This window comes from Euprymna scolopes, chromosome 41 (assembly GCF_053919585.1).
Source record: "Euprymna scolopes isolate OS-2025 chromosome 41, ASM5391958v1, whole genome shotgun sequence".
Lineage (NCBI taxonomy): Eukaryota > Metazoa > Mollusca > Cephalopoda > Sepiida > Sepiolidae > Euprymna > Euprymna scolopes.
Genome location: NC_136522.1, coordinates 4107501 through 4127381, shown reverse-complemented (window position 1 = coordinate 4127381; position 19881 = coordinate 4107501). Strand labels below are relative to the sequence as shown.

Sequence of the window (19881 nt, the reverse complement as noted above, 5' to 3'; positions counted from 1 at the left end):
ATATATATATACATACATATATATATATATAAATATCTCTCTCTCTCTCTCTCTCTCTCTCTCTCTATATATATATATATATATATATATATATATATATATATATATAAATGCAATTTCGTATGAATAATTGAATGCATTCAAAAAAGTATCGCCCACAAAAACACATAAAAACATCCGTGTATATATATATATATATATATATATATATATATATATATATATATATATATATATATATATATATATATATATATGCATATATATGTGTATATGTGGGTGTATATATATGTATACATATATGTGTGTATATATATATGTGTGTATATATATGTATATATATGTGTGTGTGTATATATATGCATATGTGTGTGTGTATATATGCATATATGTGTGTGTATATATGTATATATACGTGTGTGTATATATATATGTATATATATATGTGTGTGTATATATATATGTATATATATGAGTGTGTATATATATGTATTTATATATGTGTGTATATATATATATATGTGTGTATATATGTATGTATACATATATATATGTATATATGTATATAAATGTATACATATATATCTGTATATATGTATATGAATATATACATATATATCTGTATATATGCATATGAATGTATACATATATATCTTTATATATGTATATGAATGTATACATATATATCTATATATATGTGTATGTATGTATACATATATATCTGTATATCTGTATATGAATGTATACATATATATGTATATATGTACTTGTATGTATACATATATATCTGTATGTGTGTATATATGTGTGTATATATATATGCATACATATATACGTGTGTATATATATTTGTTTTTCATAAGTTTTTATTTCAGTTACGATTCAAGCTAATGCACCCAGGTCATATGGATACTCTTTATTTTGTAAATTGTTACTTTATTATGAAAATCGATAGAAAATATACTCTATGATAATATTTTAAAAAATCTGCAAGAATTAAAATATCTTATTTAAGCGTACTTTCGACTAGGCTTTGTCGGGCGTTCATGCTAGCTTGATTAAATACTTTTGCATTTTAACAAAAGAGCTACAATAATATCAGAGCGTCTCCATTTACACTGAACATCTACAGAATGCCAACATCAATTTATTACATATGAATGAGTCCCCTGTTGAATTTCCACAGGTCCCGTACATGTATATATATATATATATATATATATATATATATATATATATATAAGAACATGTATATATATATAAGTACATGTATATATATATATATATATATATATATATATATATATATATAAGAAAATATTGGTAAACCATTAATAACATTTAGAATTTGTAGTAATACTTAACATGGTTTCTCAATATTTTCTCCGAATCTTTTGCCTTTTATTGCTAAAATTAACCTTTTTCTACGCAAAAGGACTACATATAAATACAGTGTGAACCCCCCCCCGCCCAAATCGATATATCTAGAAGTGTAAGCCATGTTTAGTTTCATAAAATTTTCAGATGGTTCTTTGTTTTAAATAAGTCTTGAGAGGTGACTGGTTTGCAGTAGACAGAACAGTTTTCGATGGTTCGTTGTTCTAAACAAGTTTGGAGAGGTGACTGGTTTGCAGTAGACAGTTCCACAGAGCAAAATATTCTTACCGTGTCGAGACGGGGGGGAAAAAACATGTGAAATTGCTACAGAAAATGTTTAATATTTATGAAGCAATTTTGGTTTCTAATTGGTTGGTAGCAGAACGTGAATCAATTCGATTCGTCACTTACTAGCAGCATCGTTTATAAATAGAATCGTCCGACTGTGTGGGATCTTACCCCATTACAGGTTCATTGTGATGGGATGTGTCTCCTAGCGGCTTCGGCTGCAGGGAGACAGGGTAGTACACGTCAAGGATTCGTCACATGACACTCAGCCCAACAGGTGAGGGGCCAGGAACCGGCCCAGCACCTGTTGGACTGAGGTACGCCGCCTGGGTAATACCTAGGAGGTCCACCCTCCCAGGCCTTGCCGCCGGGCTTTCCGGTGGGGCAAGTTTATTGCTTGCTGCCTGAGGCGCCCCGACCGGGGAATGCCGATGGGGTTACTCAGGCAATTTTTAAAATTGCAGGAGTGCCCCTTCTTTAGGGGAGCCTGCGGGGTTCCCACTTTCCGGTCTTGTGCCACATAATGCTGATGTGGGCAGCATTTAAATAACTACCCCATCACAAGTCCAAAATATTGCAACAATATATCTCCATTATTTATTCCTCGATTGCCCTTATTTTACAGGATATGGCAGAATCAACGACCGTGAGTACACCAAGACCCCAGTGGGAGCTGAGACAAAGAATACACTGTGTTAAATTTCGTTCTGACAAAAGACTACGAAACGGGCCTTATTAGATTTGGGGCCCCGTTTTTTTTTGGGGGGGGGGGGTCACCCTGTATATAACCCCTTGGCGTAGGAATACATAGGACATAACAGAACTTTGAAGACGTTAATAAACCTGCACATTGTATCTGTAACTATTTACGACACAGAAAACAAACATCACAAAAATCATTTTTTGTCGTCAAAATGAAAAGTTTTACACAGAATGTTAATAGTGTACGACACGTCCATCCAACAATTTAATTAAGATGTTTATTTTTTTTAACGCATTCCAAGATGTAATTAGTTAAAATATTAAAAATAAAAAGAAAAAAAAAACGATTTTACAATAAACATTTGATTTAACAATCCAAATTAAATATTTGAATATGATTATTCTTATTCAGCATTGTTATTGTGTGGAAAAGCAATATTTAAATTCTTTTGAAAACGATCAATTTTTTTTTATTTGTTTAAGAATTTGAAATTTTCGTGTGTATATGCATTAATATTATTAATTTATCAAAGTTCAAAATTTTTATTTTATCATTCACAAAATATTCGTTCATAAAATTCAACATTGGGTCGCATTTTCACAATGCATTTGTCAAGCGGTGCATCATTTTTTATATTAATACATAAATTTGATATTTTTGCAAATTGGTCGCAGTCCGGGTGAGTATCACACACATCTTCGCAGGACCGTCCATCACAATTAGCCATTATTTCTACACCGCATAAATCCAGCCAATTGTACTCCTTGCATTTTACCAGTCTCCATCTCAAATCTGAAATTTAAAAAATAGAACAAAAATAATGAACGTCTACTACAAATTGCCCTCACCTACTCTAAAATGTCTGTTTTCCATTGTTATAAATAAAATCGTCGGTTCTTCTAGAGATAAAAATCTTCGGAAACTGCAGTAAATGTGATGTGTCAGGAGAGAGAGAGGGTAACTTTGAAATAGTTTGACATCAGTAGCAGTTGGTACAGTGTTGCCGGAGAGATGTCATTCTGGAACCTCTATTCGCATGAACAACTTGTGAAATAAATGGGTTCCTCTTGTGATAAAAATACCCATTCTAATTTTATGTTATACACGATTTTCATTTTGTGGGAAAATAATTTTTTCAAAGTTTAATGAAAATACAAGAGTTTTCTTTACGACTTTTAAATTTTTGCCGAAAATGGAAAAATGTCTGTCTGATATGAGAATCGGTTTCAACTGGAATGAGTCCTGGTGTAAGATTTTGGGTATTAAAATTCCTATTAAATGACCCTATTCTTACATTCATGGGTTAGTATCAGAGTGAAGACTACTATAAGTTATTTTTATGGTAGAAAAGTTCATTGGTTTGTATTTTTAAGTAGTTTGTAAAAAAAATTTTTTTTTTTTAAATTCACGAACCGGTTTTAAAAAAAATCAAAATGTCAGCTACTTTGAAATGGAGAGTCCCGTTTTCAATTTGAAGGAGGGGCACCTAAGCATTCTGTGTTAACATTTTAAGAGAGTTCCGTCAACATAAGAAATATTTATAAACATATCCGTTATTTTGTGCTTGAGGAATATTCGATTATGGCACGTGTAGTTTATATAAAAATTCATTTAAGTAGTTATTGCATCAAATTTCATTTTAATTTCGGTTCGCTGAAATTATTTCAAGTAAAGAGAATTAAAAACTATTTCAAAACAAAAAAAAAACATGAACTGAACTTTTATTGACTATGGTAACATTTATTTCTTGTATATTTATTTTTTCGGGTAGTTGTTTGTTGGCTTTTCTGCTAAACACTCTTACTAAATAATATCGACGAAATATTGAAAAACAAAGAAACAAAAACAGCTTTGAAAAATAATGAAGCTTTACTTACTTTAGTAAAATAATCTGAAACAGCAAAATGGGATATTAAAAAAGTAAGCACATGAACTGAACTTTTATTGACTATGGTAACATTTATTTCTTGTATATTTATTTTTTCGGGTAGTTGTTTGTTGGCTTTTCTGCTAAACACTCTTACTAAATAATATCGACGAAATATTGAAAAACAAAGAAACAAAAACAGCTTTGAAAAATAATGAAGCTTTACTTACTTTAGTAAAATAATCTGAAACAGCAAAATGGGATATTAAAAAAGTAAGCACGTAATTACATTAGTTTTTTAAAGCAAAGAATCGATATAAATATGAATAAGAATAAAATGGCGCCCTTTTCAAGCAGAACAACTTCGATTCAGTTTTACAGTATTGAACGGTGTAGTATTGCGCCGTTGGATTCAGGGTTGTACTATTATAATGTAAAGAACATGCAGAAAGGGTTGTAATCAACTGAATTTCTTTTAATACACTGACAAAAAAAAGCTTAAACAGATATAAATAAAAATAAAAAGGTTATGTAAATGTTTTTAAAAAGACACGTAATCACGTGAGCAGGATTTTTTTCCTTCTTTTGACACGATAACAAGTAACGTTCTTATTTTTTATTATTTATCTATTTTTGAAAGAGTGCCACATGCAAGTGGAGAAGGAAAAAAAACAGAGTTATGCAAAATTTGTGTCGAGAATTGTCTAAAGTTCCGACTTTTTTTTGGCTTTCACTTTAATAAGAACGTGAATTTAAGAGGTGAATTTATTCGATACAATATGATTCAACTCAAAAAAATAAATAAAAGCTAACGTGAATTAAGATTAAAGTTAAGTTGTTATTGTGGACCTTCACCCCTTTAAAAAACCTTGTTAAACTTTGTGACATATTTACATTCTATGGAGGTCAGGCGCGAATGAACACCCCATAATTTAATAATACCATATTTCTTCAAACTGAAACATAATTATCAAAGTATACTTACGCAAATAGATATGAAAAGTCTTTGTTAAAGTTTGTGCCATATTTCCATGGAGTACAGGCGCGAACCCAGACCCCACAATTTTATTATACCATCCCTATTTAAGTTAAAACATACTTATCAAAGTATTCTTATGTACATCTATATCAAAAACACTTGTAAACGTTTTTTTTTTCATTTTTTATTTCCATACTTTGGGGGCCAGGCGCGAACGCAGACCCCACAATTTTTATGAACCACCGTTCTGCCAGATCAAACATACCCATTCCAGATCCTCGATACATCTTCTATCATTATATGTAATCAGTGACCAGACACACACACACACACACTCAGACGTTCAGCTTTATATTATATATATATATATATATATATTAGTGATGGGACGATTCCAATATTTTTTCCGATTCCAATACAATTACCGATTCCGTTCTAAATTCCCGATTCTGATACAATTACCGATTCTGATACAATTACCGATTCTGATACCGATTCTTTTGAATTTCTAAATATGTAGTCATTGGGGCAGGGGGAGTTATTGTCAAAATAATGAAATATGTACATATAATTTTGTAACCGTAGAAATACACTTATGAAGTTGATCTATAGTTTTTTAGTTTCATTAGCAGCTTAAAATCAATAAATATCATTTCATCATTAATATGACCCATGAAAAATTAAGCTTTAACCAAAAACAAACAAATCAGAACCAAGAAAAAGAATCGTTTTTAGCATTGGAAAATAGGCCCACATTGTTCAATTCCAATACCCTTATAAGTTCCTATTTTTTGATTCCCGATTCTCATTACTCTTCCCAACACTAATATATATATATATATATATATATATATATATATATATATATATATACAAAACAAAATTTGTAAATATATGTACTAAATTGTATACACTGAACTTATGGTGCAATTTTCTTTTTATTTTGTTTTAAAGTGTTTAAGAACAATCTGGAAGTTGATATCGCAAATGACACATCTGGTGATTATAAAAAAATTCTAACCAGCCTGCTTCAAGGCCGTCGAAAGCCAGATGAAAGCATAAATGTTGCTAATGCTAAGCAAGAGGCACAGCGATTATATGAAGCTGGAGAGTCAAAACGCGGCACCGATGAAGTGGTATTCATCGAAATACTTTGTACGAACAGCTTTTCGCAGCTTTTGGTGATTTTTGAAGAATACAAGAAAGCACATAAAAAAGATATTGCAGATGTCATCAAATCGGAAATGTCTGGAAATGCAAAAGAAGGTCTTCTGGCCATAGGTAAATAATCAAACTTCTTGGGTTTTTTTCTTAATAATTCTTGTGAAACTATTCAAGAAATAATGAGACTTTAGAAATGACATATATCTCTAGCTTCATGACATTATAAGATAATTTCATGTGTCTATATTTTTCTCATAATGACAAGAGTAATATTTTATGTTAAACAGATATTAAACGAACAGTTTACACATCATTGTATATGCACGTACGTTTGCATATGTGTGTTTTTTCTTGTGAACAAGCAAGTAACAATCAACAAAGCAAAATCTTTTTACGTACGTGCACGGTCACTGGTCTTTATTCTCCGATCGTCATGTTTCCATGTTTGGGCCATTGATCCCCTCATGGTTGCTGAGCTTCAGTTTAATTCAAGACGAGCCTACTCATGCATGGAAACACAATGGAGAATTGTTGGCTTTCAAAGGTTTTATTTAGAGAGAAAGTTTATTATAGGAGAAGAGACCAATTTAATTCTGGTATGACTGACCATATCTGAAGGGGAAAGGGAAACCAACGATCATTATGGGATGAAGTAAAACTTATAGACAGAAAAGTAGAGAGTAAGATGACTCAAAAAAAACAGCACATATGCTGAGAGATAATCAATTACTAAGTAGACCTATATAGAATTTAACATGATATGGGAGCCATCTATAATATAAATCTCACCTGTCTGTTTAAATGAATGTATGTATGTATGTATGTATGTATGCATGCATGCATGCATGCATGTATATCTGCCTAAAACTTTCGACAGAGACGATGGATTTTTACTAGATCAGTATCATTTTGAAGCTCGATCATTCGGAGGCCAAATATCGAAAAATTGGCCCAAAACATTAATTTCTTCACCTTAAACTGGGCACTTTTGTACAGGGAGGGTCGATTTTTTCCTTGACATTTTTTGCAAGTCATTCAACTCTTACGTTCACAACATCGATTAAAGGGCGTTATTTCGACCGCCCATGCCGTCACAACCACGGTAGGCACATTGGTAAGACAGTTTTTTTTTTTTCATCTCTTTTTCCTCTAGCGTGTTACGGGTTCGAGCCTGCTTACTTTTTTTTTTTTTGCTCAACCAACACCCTTACACACACCTCCATTTTCTTTTCTGCCTTCACGTCACGGGTTCGAGCCTTCCTGCCAACTACAACTCTTTTTTTATGCTCAACACACACTTCCAAACACCCGGGCAATGCGCGCACCCATGCTAGCAGGGCTACCCGGCGTTGCTCGGGACCGTATAAACAATGAAAAAACAAAAGCAGATATTGAATATATGTTTTATTCTTAGGGGAGAGGAATCTTTCATCTCTATGTATTATTTGTTTTATCTACCCTAGGACTGGTATTGTTCATGTTTTATCCCTAGCGTAGGTAATTTACAGCATGTATATGAAATTGTTTTACCTTAGGGAGAAGAGAACAGGTAATATACAACATAATGTGTCTATATTACATCCCTGGCAACGCCTAGAAACCAGCTAGAACATGTATTTCAGTCAATCTTTATTACATCCTGGGCTATGCCGGGAAACCAGCTAATCTCTATTTAGTGACTTGACCACCAAAATACCTCCCTAAGTGTGTCCTTTCTTTTGAACTTATTAGATATAGGTATCTAGAAATTTGTGTGAAATTTTGTTGAATGCATTGTTCACTATGATTTTCTTATTGTTCTACACAATATCAACTGTAGCGAAATAACACAGTAAACTTAGTGTAGTGTTAGAATAAAGAGCAAAGGAAAAAATTAGAATCATATTCTGTAATTGCAAATCTAAATTTGCTAGCGTGTACCAGTATTTGCCAGGTTGTGGAAATTTGGAATTTATAACATATGTAGTGGCCTTTTCCTAGATACCTATTTTTATAATTGTTTCAGTACATTGCTACAAAATGTGACATTTGTTGGCGTTTGTAAAAAAAATCATGAATGTGCTTATATTCCAAAAAAGAAAATATCAGTGCACAGTATTGAAAGTGTTTGAGATTCAAAAGTCTGTAACATTTCTACTAACTTCATAAGATGTCATGTGAGAAACTTAATTGAATATCAAGACATTATCTGAAGCGTTTTTATTTTGGTGTAACGTATGTGTTTACAGTAAACCTCAACTTTTAATAAACAGATTGGTATGCAATGACATAGGCTAGGAATCTTAGACAAAATATATATAAATTGGAAAAATGTGTGAACAAATGAAAAAAAAATGATCCGCTCTACTTGATGACATCAAGCACAGTAATATTTTAGTGAAGAAAATATGAAATTGATGTTCAGTGATTAGTTTGGATGAATGAGAAAATGTAATTGTTTGATGCATAAAAAATAACTCATTTGCTGTATTTGATATTAAGCAGCAAAAAAATAGTGATGTGAATATTTAGGAAAACATCAAATCAGATTATGTAAAAAAAAAAGATGAAATTAGAAAATATATATTTTCTGTTTATGAGTTTTGCCAATCAAAATTTTGTGGCAGAAATTGGGTGATTACCATGCAATTTTATTTTGGTAAAATTCTTAAATTATTTCAATGTTTATTATAATTTCTTATTAGTGACTTGTTATCATCAAAATCCGCCCCAAAGAGTGTCCTTTCTTTTATTAGGTATCAGAATAGGTATCCAGATTTCTACTTCTATACAAATATGATATTGTAGTACAGTAAATGTCAAATTGTTTTTCAAGTATTAGTTTGTAACGTTTGTACTGACTTCATCAGATGTCATGTAAGAAACTGAATTCTATGTAAGAAGACTTTATCTGAAGTGTTTTTATTTTGGTATATCATGTGTGATTACACTGTAGTAATTGCGCTGAAAGCATGTTAATTACAAATGACAAAAGTTAAATCAATTTCTGATTCAGCTACACAATATAAACTAAAGGAAATCAAATTTGCAAAATAAAAGCAATATGTAGTTATGGGTTAGTTTGGAGTTAGAATAAAAAGCCAACAAAACAGTTAGTTTGTATTGTGTAGATTGGTCATTTCTGATAGTATTGAGAGTCGTCAATGAAAATCTTAATTTCTGACAAAATACTGAATGTTTCTTGGATACCCATTCGTAAAAAGTACCTTTTTTGGAAAAAAAAATAAAAAAACACTCCCCGGATCACCTTCACTACCTTAAAAAAAAAAACTTTATTCTTCAAAAAATGTGCACATTGTTAGTGTAAAAAACAGATTCGCACCACTTGATGAAATCAAGCATAGTAATATTTTAGTAAAGAAAATATGAAATTGATTTTCAATAATTAGTTTGAATGAATATCAGAAAATGTAATTGTTTGATGCATAAGAAAGAACTCATCTGCTGAATTTGATATTAAGCAGCAAAATATTTCAAAACATAAAAATGTGAAACATAACATGAATACTCTCCGTTGTCACTTGAAAACATTGACCTTGGTAGGAAGTTTATTAGATACTGAAATTGTGGTCTTGGTATCGTGTGCTTAATATTATTGTATGCAAAATTTAAAAACACAAAAGAGGGTACAATCAATATTGAAAAAGTAACATCTGTCACAGAAAATAGTAATTTATAAATGTCAAAAGAAATATTATTCTGTACTTAAAATGTTAAACTTACTGTTAACAATAATTTAAAATGGTGATCAGGATGAGTCCAACAACTTAGTCCTTGAGCTTTCTTATTGGTCATAGTAAAAAGAAATTGTAGTCTTTCAAGTTTGTTGGTCGCATTGGGATTCTTGGAATGTATCAACAGATTCCTGCATATGAATCTTTGTTAATTCCACACAATACAAAATATATATACAAAACAAAGTAAAGCAAAGTATAGGGTTAGTTGTGTCCTCTAATTATCAACCAAGTATAAGTATTGATAAAAAGATAAAAGCAATGGAAATGTTTATTACAATGTATCAATATTAAATTTTTATCATGAACAACAAATCAAAATAATGATAGATATTTTGTGCTTATACGAAACTGGAATCAAGGATTGTCACCTGTGATTTTATATATGTCAATAGTGCATGCCACTACAAATGATATTAGCCAAATTAAGTTTTGTTTATTTCACCCATTATAAAATATATACACAAAATGCAGTAAACAAAGTTTAGGTTTAGTTAATGATAAGTTTAGGTTCGAGAAATAAGCAAAGAAAAGAAAAAAAGATACATTTGTTTATAGTGTGTAAATTGTAAGTTTGTAAATATTTCAAACTATCCACACTGGTATGTGGAAATTCTAGATACCTATTGTTATAAAGTTCCAATTCATGTTTGATATATCACTCTACATGTTCCCTGTTGCACCCCAAAGATGTAAATGATTATCGAGAAAGTGAAATGAAACAGTATTTGAAATAAAATAGAAACAAATGCTGATGTTTACTATATAAAACACTGTGTTCAATGGAATTGAGCCTTATACAATATTGGTGGAATAAAAAAATCCGTTTTTTTATATTCAATTTAAGAAATGAGCAAAAATTTGATATTTAAAATATTTGGCATGAAGAAAAAGAAATATAAGATAAAAGGTGATAAAGCAGTAAGAATCATATGCTGAATTCAATTAAAAACAAATATGATTGTCAAAGAAATATCATGAAAATTTTGTAAGTGAAAAAAATTATTTTTTGATATATTTGGTTTCGAAGTATTAAGAAACATGTACAACTTCATTTTAAAGACAAAACGAAAACTGTACTAATGATAATGACAATGGTGAAAGGAAATTGGAAAAAAATGTATCAGAGGTAAAATGTTGGTCACATATACGTTTGTGTGGTATGCATGAAACACGTGTAGAAAATTATATTTTCTGATGCTGAAAGTAAGAAGAGAAACATTGTTAAAAAATGATCTAAAAGGCAATAGTAAAATCCTCATTTTTAGTGTGGGATATGTTGTTTGTTTCAATTGAGAAAGGAAACTTTAATTTATACAATTCGATGTTATAGATCACAAGTTTTATTACAATAAACATTGTGTTCTTTAATTATCAACCAAGTATATTTATTGATAAAAAGAGAATGTAATGGACATGTTTATTATAATTTATCAATATTAAATTGTTATCATGAAAAACCAATGGAAAGCGTGAATGTTATTTGGTGTTTTTAAAAAACAGCTACCAATGATTGTAACCAGTGATATTTGTGTATGCTAACAGTGCAAATGTGGTGGTGAAATGAATTTTTGTTTATTCTTCACAATATAAAATATATACACAAAACTAAAACATAATTTACGGTTAGTTAATGATAAGTTTAGGTTAGAGAATTAAGCAAAATTATAGATACCTATTGTTATAAAGCACCAATTCATGTTTGGTATATCAATCTACATGTTCCTTGTAGCACCCCAGAGAGGTAAATGAGTGTCAACAAAATGAAATAAAACATAGTATTTGAAATAAAATGAAAAAGTGCTTGAAAAGTGAAATATGCTGATGTTTACTATCTAAAACATTGCGTTCAATGCAATTGAAACTTATACTATATTGGTGGACTAAGAATTAAAGAAATAAAATTTAAGAAATTAGCAAAAAATTGATATATAAAATATTTGGCATGAAGAAAAACAAATATAAGACAAAAGGGGAAAAAGCAGTAACAATCATGTGCTGAAGTTCATTGAAAATAAATCGTTTGTCAAAGAAATATAATGAAAATTCTCAGAGTGAAAAAAAAAAAAAATGGGATTTTTACAAATCTGGTTTCCAAGTAATAGGAAACATGTACAGCTTCATTTTAACGACAAAATGTAAACTGTAGTAATGGTAATGAGAATGTTGAAGGAAATTGGCAAAAAATTGTTAGTCAAATGTTGATCAAATATTATAAGTTTGTGTGATATGCATGAAACGTTTAGAATATGATCTGCTCTCATGCTGAAAGCAAGTAGAGAAACATTGTGAAAAAATGATGTAAAGCTAAGCTAAGCAAACGACCAGTGAATGGAAATGTTTATTATAATGTATCAAGATGAACATATTATCATGAAAAAGCAAATCAAAATAGTAGCATTGTGTAATGTGAACAGACATCTTGCTGCTCAACTCCCTACATAATATCTACGTTAAGTTATTTGCCCCAGATAGTAGCCCCTTACATCCAAGTAGCATTGTGTAATGTGAACAGACATCTTGCTGCTCAACTCCCTACATAATATCTCTACAAATTTTGCCCCAGATAGTAGCCCCGACGACACAGAAGTTAAAATATAATAGCAGCTTTATTGAGCGGCCATGTTACAAGACATAGTTCTCCTCCTTTTTAGGAGAGTTCTATAGAAAGGGGAGAGGGCAAGTGAGGGCAGTGGTGGTGGTTTAGCTATACGCAACATCTCCCGCCCCGTCAGGGAGGGTGTTTGTTCATTTTGTTTTCTTCTAAGAGGGAAGGGGGAGGGATATGGATTTTAATAGCAACATTGGGGAGGGTGAATTGTTCATTCGTTGTAGCGGTTTCGAATAATGTGTCCTGAGCGCGTGGTCAGCTGTTGGCTGTCATTCCTTTCACAAATGCTTTCTTCAGTCGGTTCATTTTCCTGTGTAATCCTTTCTTTTTATAATATGGGATTGTCAGGCTGTATTTGGGACTGAGAGTGATCATCAGCTGTGTGTGTGTTGCTTGATGGTGTCCTGGGAAGGAAGGTTTTGCACAGGAATCACCTGTTTCAGCGGTATCATTTTTTGTCGTCAAAATGAAAAGTTTTACACAGAATGTTAATAGTGTACGACACGTCCATCCAACAATTTAATTAAGATGTTTATTTTTTTTAACGCATTCCAAGATGTAATTAGTTAAAATATTAAAAATAAAAAGAAAAAAAAACGATTTTACAATAAACATTTGATTTAACAATCCAAATTAAATATTTGAATATGATTATTCTTATTCAGCATTGTTATTGTGTGGAAAAGCAATATTTAAATTCTTTTGAAAACGATCAATTTTTTTTTATTTGTTTAAGAATTTGAAATTTTCGTGTGTATATGCATTAATATTATTAATTTATCAAAGTTCAAAATTTTTATTTTATCATTCACAAAATATTCGTTCATAAAATTCAACATTGGGTCGCATTTTCACAATGCATTTGTCAAGCGGTGCATCATTTTTTATATTAATACATAAATTTGATATTTTTGCAAATTGGTCGCAGTCCGGGTGAGTATCACACACATCTTCGCAGGACCGTCCATCGCAATTAGCCATTATTTCTACACCGCATAAATCCAGCCAATTGTACTCCTCGCATTTTACCAGTCTCCATCTCAAATCTGAAATTTAAAAAATAGAACAAAAATAATGAATGTCTACTACAAATTGCCCTCACCTACTCTAAAATGTCTGTTTTCCATTGTTATAAATAAAATCGTCGGTTCTTCTAGAGATAAAAATCTTCAGAAACTGCAGTAAATGTGATGTGTCAGGAGAGAGAGAGGGTAACTTTGAAATAGTTTGACATCAGTAGCAGTTGGTACAGTGTTGCCGGAGAGATGTCATTCTGGAACCTCTATTCGCATGAACAACTTGTGAAATAAATGGGTTCCTCTTGTGATAAAAATACCCATTCTAATTTTATGTTATACACGATTTTCATTTTGTGGCAAAATAATTTTTTCAAAGTTTAATCACCTGTTTCAGCGGTATCATTGTCCGTTTCTTGCTTCCACTTCATAGGACCTACCCGTCATTCGTTTTCAGACTGTTGCTTCCCTCCACTCTCTGTGTGGCTGGACTCGAACATTATCAGGTCTTTTCCCGTCTTATAGTGCCTAATCCTCCTCTCCTTAATTTTTTCAAAGTTTAATGAAAATACAAGAGTTTTCTTTACGACTTTTAAATTTTTGCCGAAAATGGAAAAATGTCTGTCTGATATGAGAATCGGTTTCAACTGGAATGAGTCCTGGTGTAAGATTTTGGGTATTAAAATTCCTATTAAATGACCCTATTCTTACATTCATGGGTTAGTATCAGAGTGAAGACGACACAGAAGTTAAAATATAATAGCAGCTTTATTGAGCGGCCATGTTAAAAGACATAGTTCTCCTCCTTTTTAGGAGAGTTCTATAGAAAGGGGAGAGGGCAAGTGAGGGCAGTGGTGGTGGTTTAGCTATACGCAACATCTCCCGCCCCGTCAGGGAGGGTGTTTGTTCATTTTGTTTTCTTCTAAGAGGGAAGGGGGAGGGATATGGATTTTAATAGCAACATTGGGGAGGGTGAATTGTTCATTCGTTGTAGCGGTTTCGAATAATGTGTCCTGAGCGCGTGGTCAGCTGTTGGCTGTCATTCCTTTCACAAATGCTTTCCTGTGTAATCCTTTCTTTTTATAATATGGGATTGTCAGGCTGTATTTGGGACTGAGAGTGATCATCAGCTGTGTGTGTGTTGCTTGATGGTGTCCTGGGAAGGAAGGTTTTGCACAGGAATCACCTGTTTCAGCGGTATCATTGCCCGTCTCTTGCTTCCACTTCATAGGACCTACCCGTCATTCGTTTTCAGACTGTTGCTTCCCCCCACTCTCTTGTGTAAGGACTGTGTGGCTGGACTCGAACATTATCAGGTCTTTTCCCGTCTTATAGTGCCTAATCCTCCTCTCCTGTTTCCTCCATGCTTCATCAGTTGAATGTGGGTAACGGGGCTTGAGCTTTAATTCGACAGCTGGTACCATTGATCTTATCCTTCTACCGCCCCAAACAGCCGTGAAACAGGGATGTGTCATTGCCCCAACCCTGTTCTCCATCTTCATTACTGCTATCCTCCATCTCACGGACAAACATCTTCCCCATGGAGTTCGAATTATGTACAGAACTGACGGGCGACTTTTTAACATCAACAGATTTAGGGCCAAAGGTCGAACGAACACCATATCCATTATGGAGCTACAGTATGCAGACGATAACACCCTTGTAGCCCTCTTAGAAGAGGACCTACAGTGTACACTGGTTGTCTTCACGAGGGCGTACAAACAGCTAGGACTAACAATTAATATAAAAAAAACCCAAATCCTCCATCAATCACCACCAAACAGTACTCCAGTCTCACCCCCAAACATCTCCATCGACAACGCTAGACTGGAAAATGTGGACCACTTCCCATACCTAGGCAGCATCCTATCATCAAAAGCCAACATAGATGATGAAATACAACACCGTCTCAGCTGTGCCAGTGGGGCTTTCTCAAGGCTAAGGAAGAGAGTATTTGAGAACCGTGACCTTCTGGCAAAGACCAAAATCATGGTATATAAAGCTGTCTTGCTGCCCACTCTTCTTTATGGACCGGAGACCTGGACCACATACAAGAGGCACGTAAAAACCCTGGAGACGTACCACCAAAGATGCCTCCGAAAAATCCTCAGAATTAGTTGGAAGGACCGACGCACCAACACCAGCGTCCTGAGTGAGGCTGACATTCCCACTATCACCGCTACTGTTGCTCAACGCCAGCTCAGATGGACTGGTCATGTTGTCCGAATGCCGGATATCCGCCTCCCAAAACAGATTTTCTACTCTCAGCTTGTTGAGGGAAAGCATGCCCAGGGTGGCCAAAAGATGAGGTATAAGGACAACATCAAAGCAAATCTAAAGCAGTTTCACATGGACCTTGAGACATGGGAGGACGTGGCTGGGAGCAGGTTGGCATGGAGGAGCGCTGTCCACGAAGGTGCTGCGCTTTATAGTAGTGACCTAAATCAAGCTGCTGAGGATAAACGCAAGCACAGAAAGGACAGATTATCAACCAAACACACCCAACCCCACCCCACCACCACTACCTTTATCTGCCCAAATTGCACAAGAATAATTGGGTCTAGGATTGGGCTCTATGCTCACCTGAGGACCCACAGAAGCCACAACGGAGGACAGTCTTACTCGGACACGAGTGACCGCCGATGATGATGATGATCCTTCTACCAAAGAGTCTTTGTGCTGGGCTGGTGCTTAGTCCTTCAGTTGGTGCGTTGCGTAGGTTCAACAGTCCCAGGAATGGATCTTCTAACGCTTTGCATTTCCGGAAGAGGCGTTTGGCGATTTTTACTGCTGCTTCGGCAGCACCATTTCCTTGGCTGTTTCCTGGCGATATCGTCTTGTGTATGAATAGCCATTTCCTTGCAAATTTTCTGAATGCGTAAGACGAAAATTGAGGACCATTGTCAGATGTCAGCACCTCTGGAATTCCATGGTGTGCGAAATGCGCTTTCATGCATTTAATCATGGCTTCTGATGTGGGCGTATCCAGTTTGTCAATTTCAAAGAAATTGCTATGTCTGTCTACTGTGATCAGATAGTTGTTCCCTCCCCATGATAAAAGGTCTGCTGCTACTTGTTGCCAAGGTCTTTCCGGCACTGGTGCTATGATATGTGCTTCTGCTGGCTGGCGATCTGCATAGGTTGCACAGGTACCACAGGCTTCGATGTATTGTCTAATCTCTTTAGACATTCCTGGCACAAAATATGAGGTCCCTTGCTCTTCGCAGACATGTATTTATGTCTAGGTGGCCGGCATGTGCTTTTTGTTTCATCTCACTCCGCATAGCATGCGGTATGACTATTCTCTGTCCTCGCAGTATTAGCTCATCTTGTACCGTGAGTTCATCTCTGTAATCAAAAAACAGTTTGACAGAGTTGGGTAAGCTTTCCTTATTATGCGGCCACTCCTTAGCGATTACTTCTGCCAGTGTTTTCATGTTGGAGTCCTCAACTGTCTTTTGGCGAATCTCTGCGAGCCTGTGGTCTTGTATCGGCTGCATTGTCAGATTATTCACTGACATTATTTCTTCCAACTCTAGCTTGCTTGTTGGTACTTGTGACAGCGTATCTGCTAATGGGATATCTTTCCCTGGTTTATATCGTAGTGTGTAGTTGTATTGCTGTGCCCGTAGCAGGAAGTTCTGTAGCCGTTTTGGTGCCTTTGATAGGGGATTTTTGCTGATTGAGACGAGCGGCTTGTGGTCCGTCAAAACTACTACTTCTCTTCCATGTGTATAATGGTGAAATTTCTCTAGGCCGTATACAACTGCCAGCATCTCCTTCTCAATTTGTGCATATCTTTGTTCGGCATCTGATAGGGATCTACTTGCAAATGCAATTGATTTGTCAACCTGTATTAGCGCTGCTCTTAACCCATACTCACATACATCATTCTCGAGAATCAGCTCCTTGTGGAGGTCGTAGTATGTAAGGATGGGTGAGTTCACGATTGCTTCTTTGATAGTGTCGAAAGCTGCTTGTTGTGAATCTGACCATGACCACGGGACATCTTTTTAGTGAGGTTCTGGAGGGGTTTTCTCATGGGTGCAATATTTAGAATAAATTTCTCTATGTAGTTCGCCATACCTAGGAATCTGCGGAGAGCCCCAATGTTTCCTGGTGCTGGCATGTCAGTGATAGCTTTTACTTTTTCTGGGTCGTCTCCAATGCCGTCTTTAGTGATGCGGTCCCCCATGAAAGTGACTGCGTCTAGTCCGGTCTCCAGTTTTTTCTAGGTTGAGTTTAACTCCTATTGTTTGGCCTTTCTGGAGTAGTTTGTGGAGCCGTCTGTCATGTTTTTCTTGGTCTTTGCCATAGATTACCAAGTCATCTACAATGATAACAACTCCAGGCATGTCTTGGAATTGTTAATTCAGCTTTCTTTGGAATATCTCTGCTGAGGAGTTCAGGCCAAATGGTACCCGACGCCAGCAATATCGAGCGAAGCATGTCTGAAAAGTGGTCAAGTCACTGGATGCATCATCGAGCTCAACGTGCCAATACCCTGATGAGAGGTCCACTTTTGTGAATACTTTTGCATCTCTCATGTCATGAAGGACGTCCTCGAGAATTGGTATGGTGTAGTGCTCTCGCATGAGTGCTTTGTTGAGCTTATGTGGATCCAAGCATATTCTCATTGTCCCGTTGTTTTTTTCTTGTTATGACAAGTTGGCTTACCCATGGAGTGGGTTTATCTACTGATCTGATCACTCCTAATGTGGTTAGTCGACTTAACTCCTTCTTTAGTTCAGAGCGTATAGCTATAGGTATTCTCCGATTGGGGATCATAGTTGGTATTGCGTCTGGCTTCAGCTGGAGAGTGGCAACACCCGGCAGCTTGCCCAGTTGATCATCGAACACTTACTTGTAGCTTTCCTCTATGTTGACTGCTGCAACACAGTGGAAGTTCTTCTGCTTTATCTCCACAAGGCCCTTTTGTATGCTCGCCCACAGGCCAAGCAGTGGCTGGCAATCATCTCCATCCCTAAACACTACAAATTCCACTGAGTAGGTTTGCTGCGTTTTGGGGTTTCTTATCTTTCTTCGGCATACACCAAGTGGCTTCATCAAAGACCCATTCCACATTGATAAGACCCCTTTGTATGGTTGCATCCTCTTTGCAAACCTTTCAGGGAGGGTATTAATGGATGCCCTTGTGCCAATCTGGAAAACAACTTCTTTTTTGTTCAGAAGCATAACGCACTTGACTTCTTTTGCCTGTTTTGTTTTTTGGGGGTTTTATCGCATTCACCCAGTGGGTGTATTCTTCATCCTCCTCTGTTGAGGATGTATCAAGTTGGTGTACTCGTGGTGGGGTGGAAATACGTTTCTTGCTTTCATACATTCGTGTGCTCTGTCTCTGTTTTCGCGTCATTCTGTCTTTGTTGGAACACTTAGATTCAAAATGTCCCTTCTCATTGCATGCATGGCACAATTTGCCATGGGCTGGGCATCTGTTGCACTTTGGCACGTGTGCGTAGCCGCAGAATAGGCATTCTCTTTTGGAGACGGGTTCCTTCATCTGACTGGTTTCATGCACCCTCATCATCTGGGCTGTATCCACTCCCATTCCTTGACTGTGGGTTGAGACCATTTCAGCCGCTCTGCATATATCAACGCTCTTCTGTAGGATAAGGTGCTGTATCTTCAGTAGCTCCTGTTTGGTTAATTGGTCACGGACACATTTTACAATCTGGTCCCGCAGAAGTGAGTCACTGCATCAGATACAAAAATTACATGTCTTTGACAGTACTCCTAAATCATTGTAGAACTTGTCGAAAGTCTCTCCCTCACCCTGTTTCCTCTGACGGAACGCAAATCTCTCATAGGTTTCGTTGAGAATTCCGACGGAGTACTCCTCCAGTGCTTGTAGTATGTCATCTACAGTGCGCTCCCTCTCTGGGGTGTCAAACTGCATGCCCTGGTATATTTTCATGGCGTCATTGCCCAAGCAGTTCTCCAGAAGGGCAACCTGAATTTCTCGTGGTTTATGGTTCAGACCAGTCAATAACGAGGAGTTGGATCATTGTTTATGAAATATTTTCTAGGAGTTTGCCTTATTCCCCCTTAATATGAGTCGTTCTGGTGGGCTTATGTGTAAACTGGACATGTCGTTAGTCAGTTAAATAGTATTAGTTGCAGC

The 19881-nt window shown here is 35.1% G+C and overlaps 1 protein-coding gene across 2 annotated transcripts in view; it reads right to left on the bottom strand.

Annotated features, from left to right (window-relative positions):
- Nucleotides 1–2595: 2595 nt before the first annotated feature.
- Nucleotides 2596–19881, bottom strand: part of LOC145266697 (uncharacterized) — a 49052-nt gene continuing 31766 nt past the window's right edge. Inside the window, exon 4 of one of the 2 annotated variants that reach the window (XM_080122623.1) lies at nucleotides 2596–3160. In XM_080122623.1, the coding sequence (XP_079978749.1) occupies nucleotides 2919–3160 (242 nt within the window). In that variant the 3' untranslated portion in view covers nucleotides 2596–2918. Of the gene's footprint in view, nucleotides 3161–13367; nucleotides 13770–19881 lie in introns of those variants that run through there. The other variant, XM_080122622.1, reaches the window with a different exon arrangement.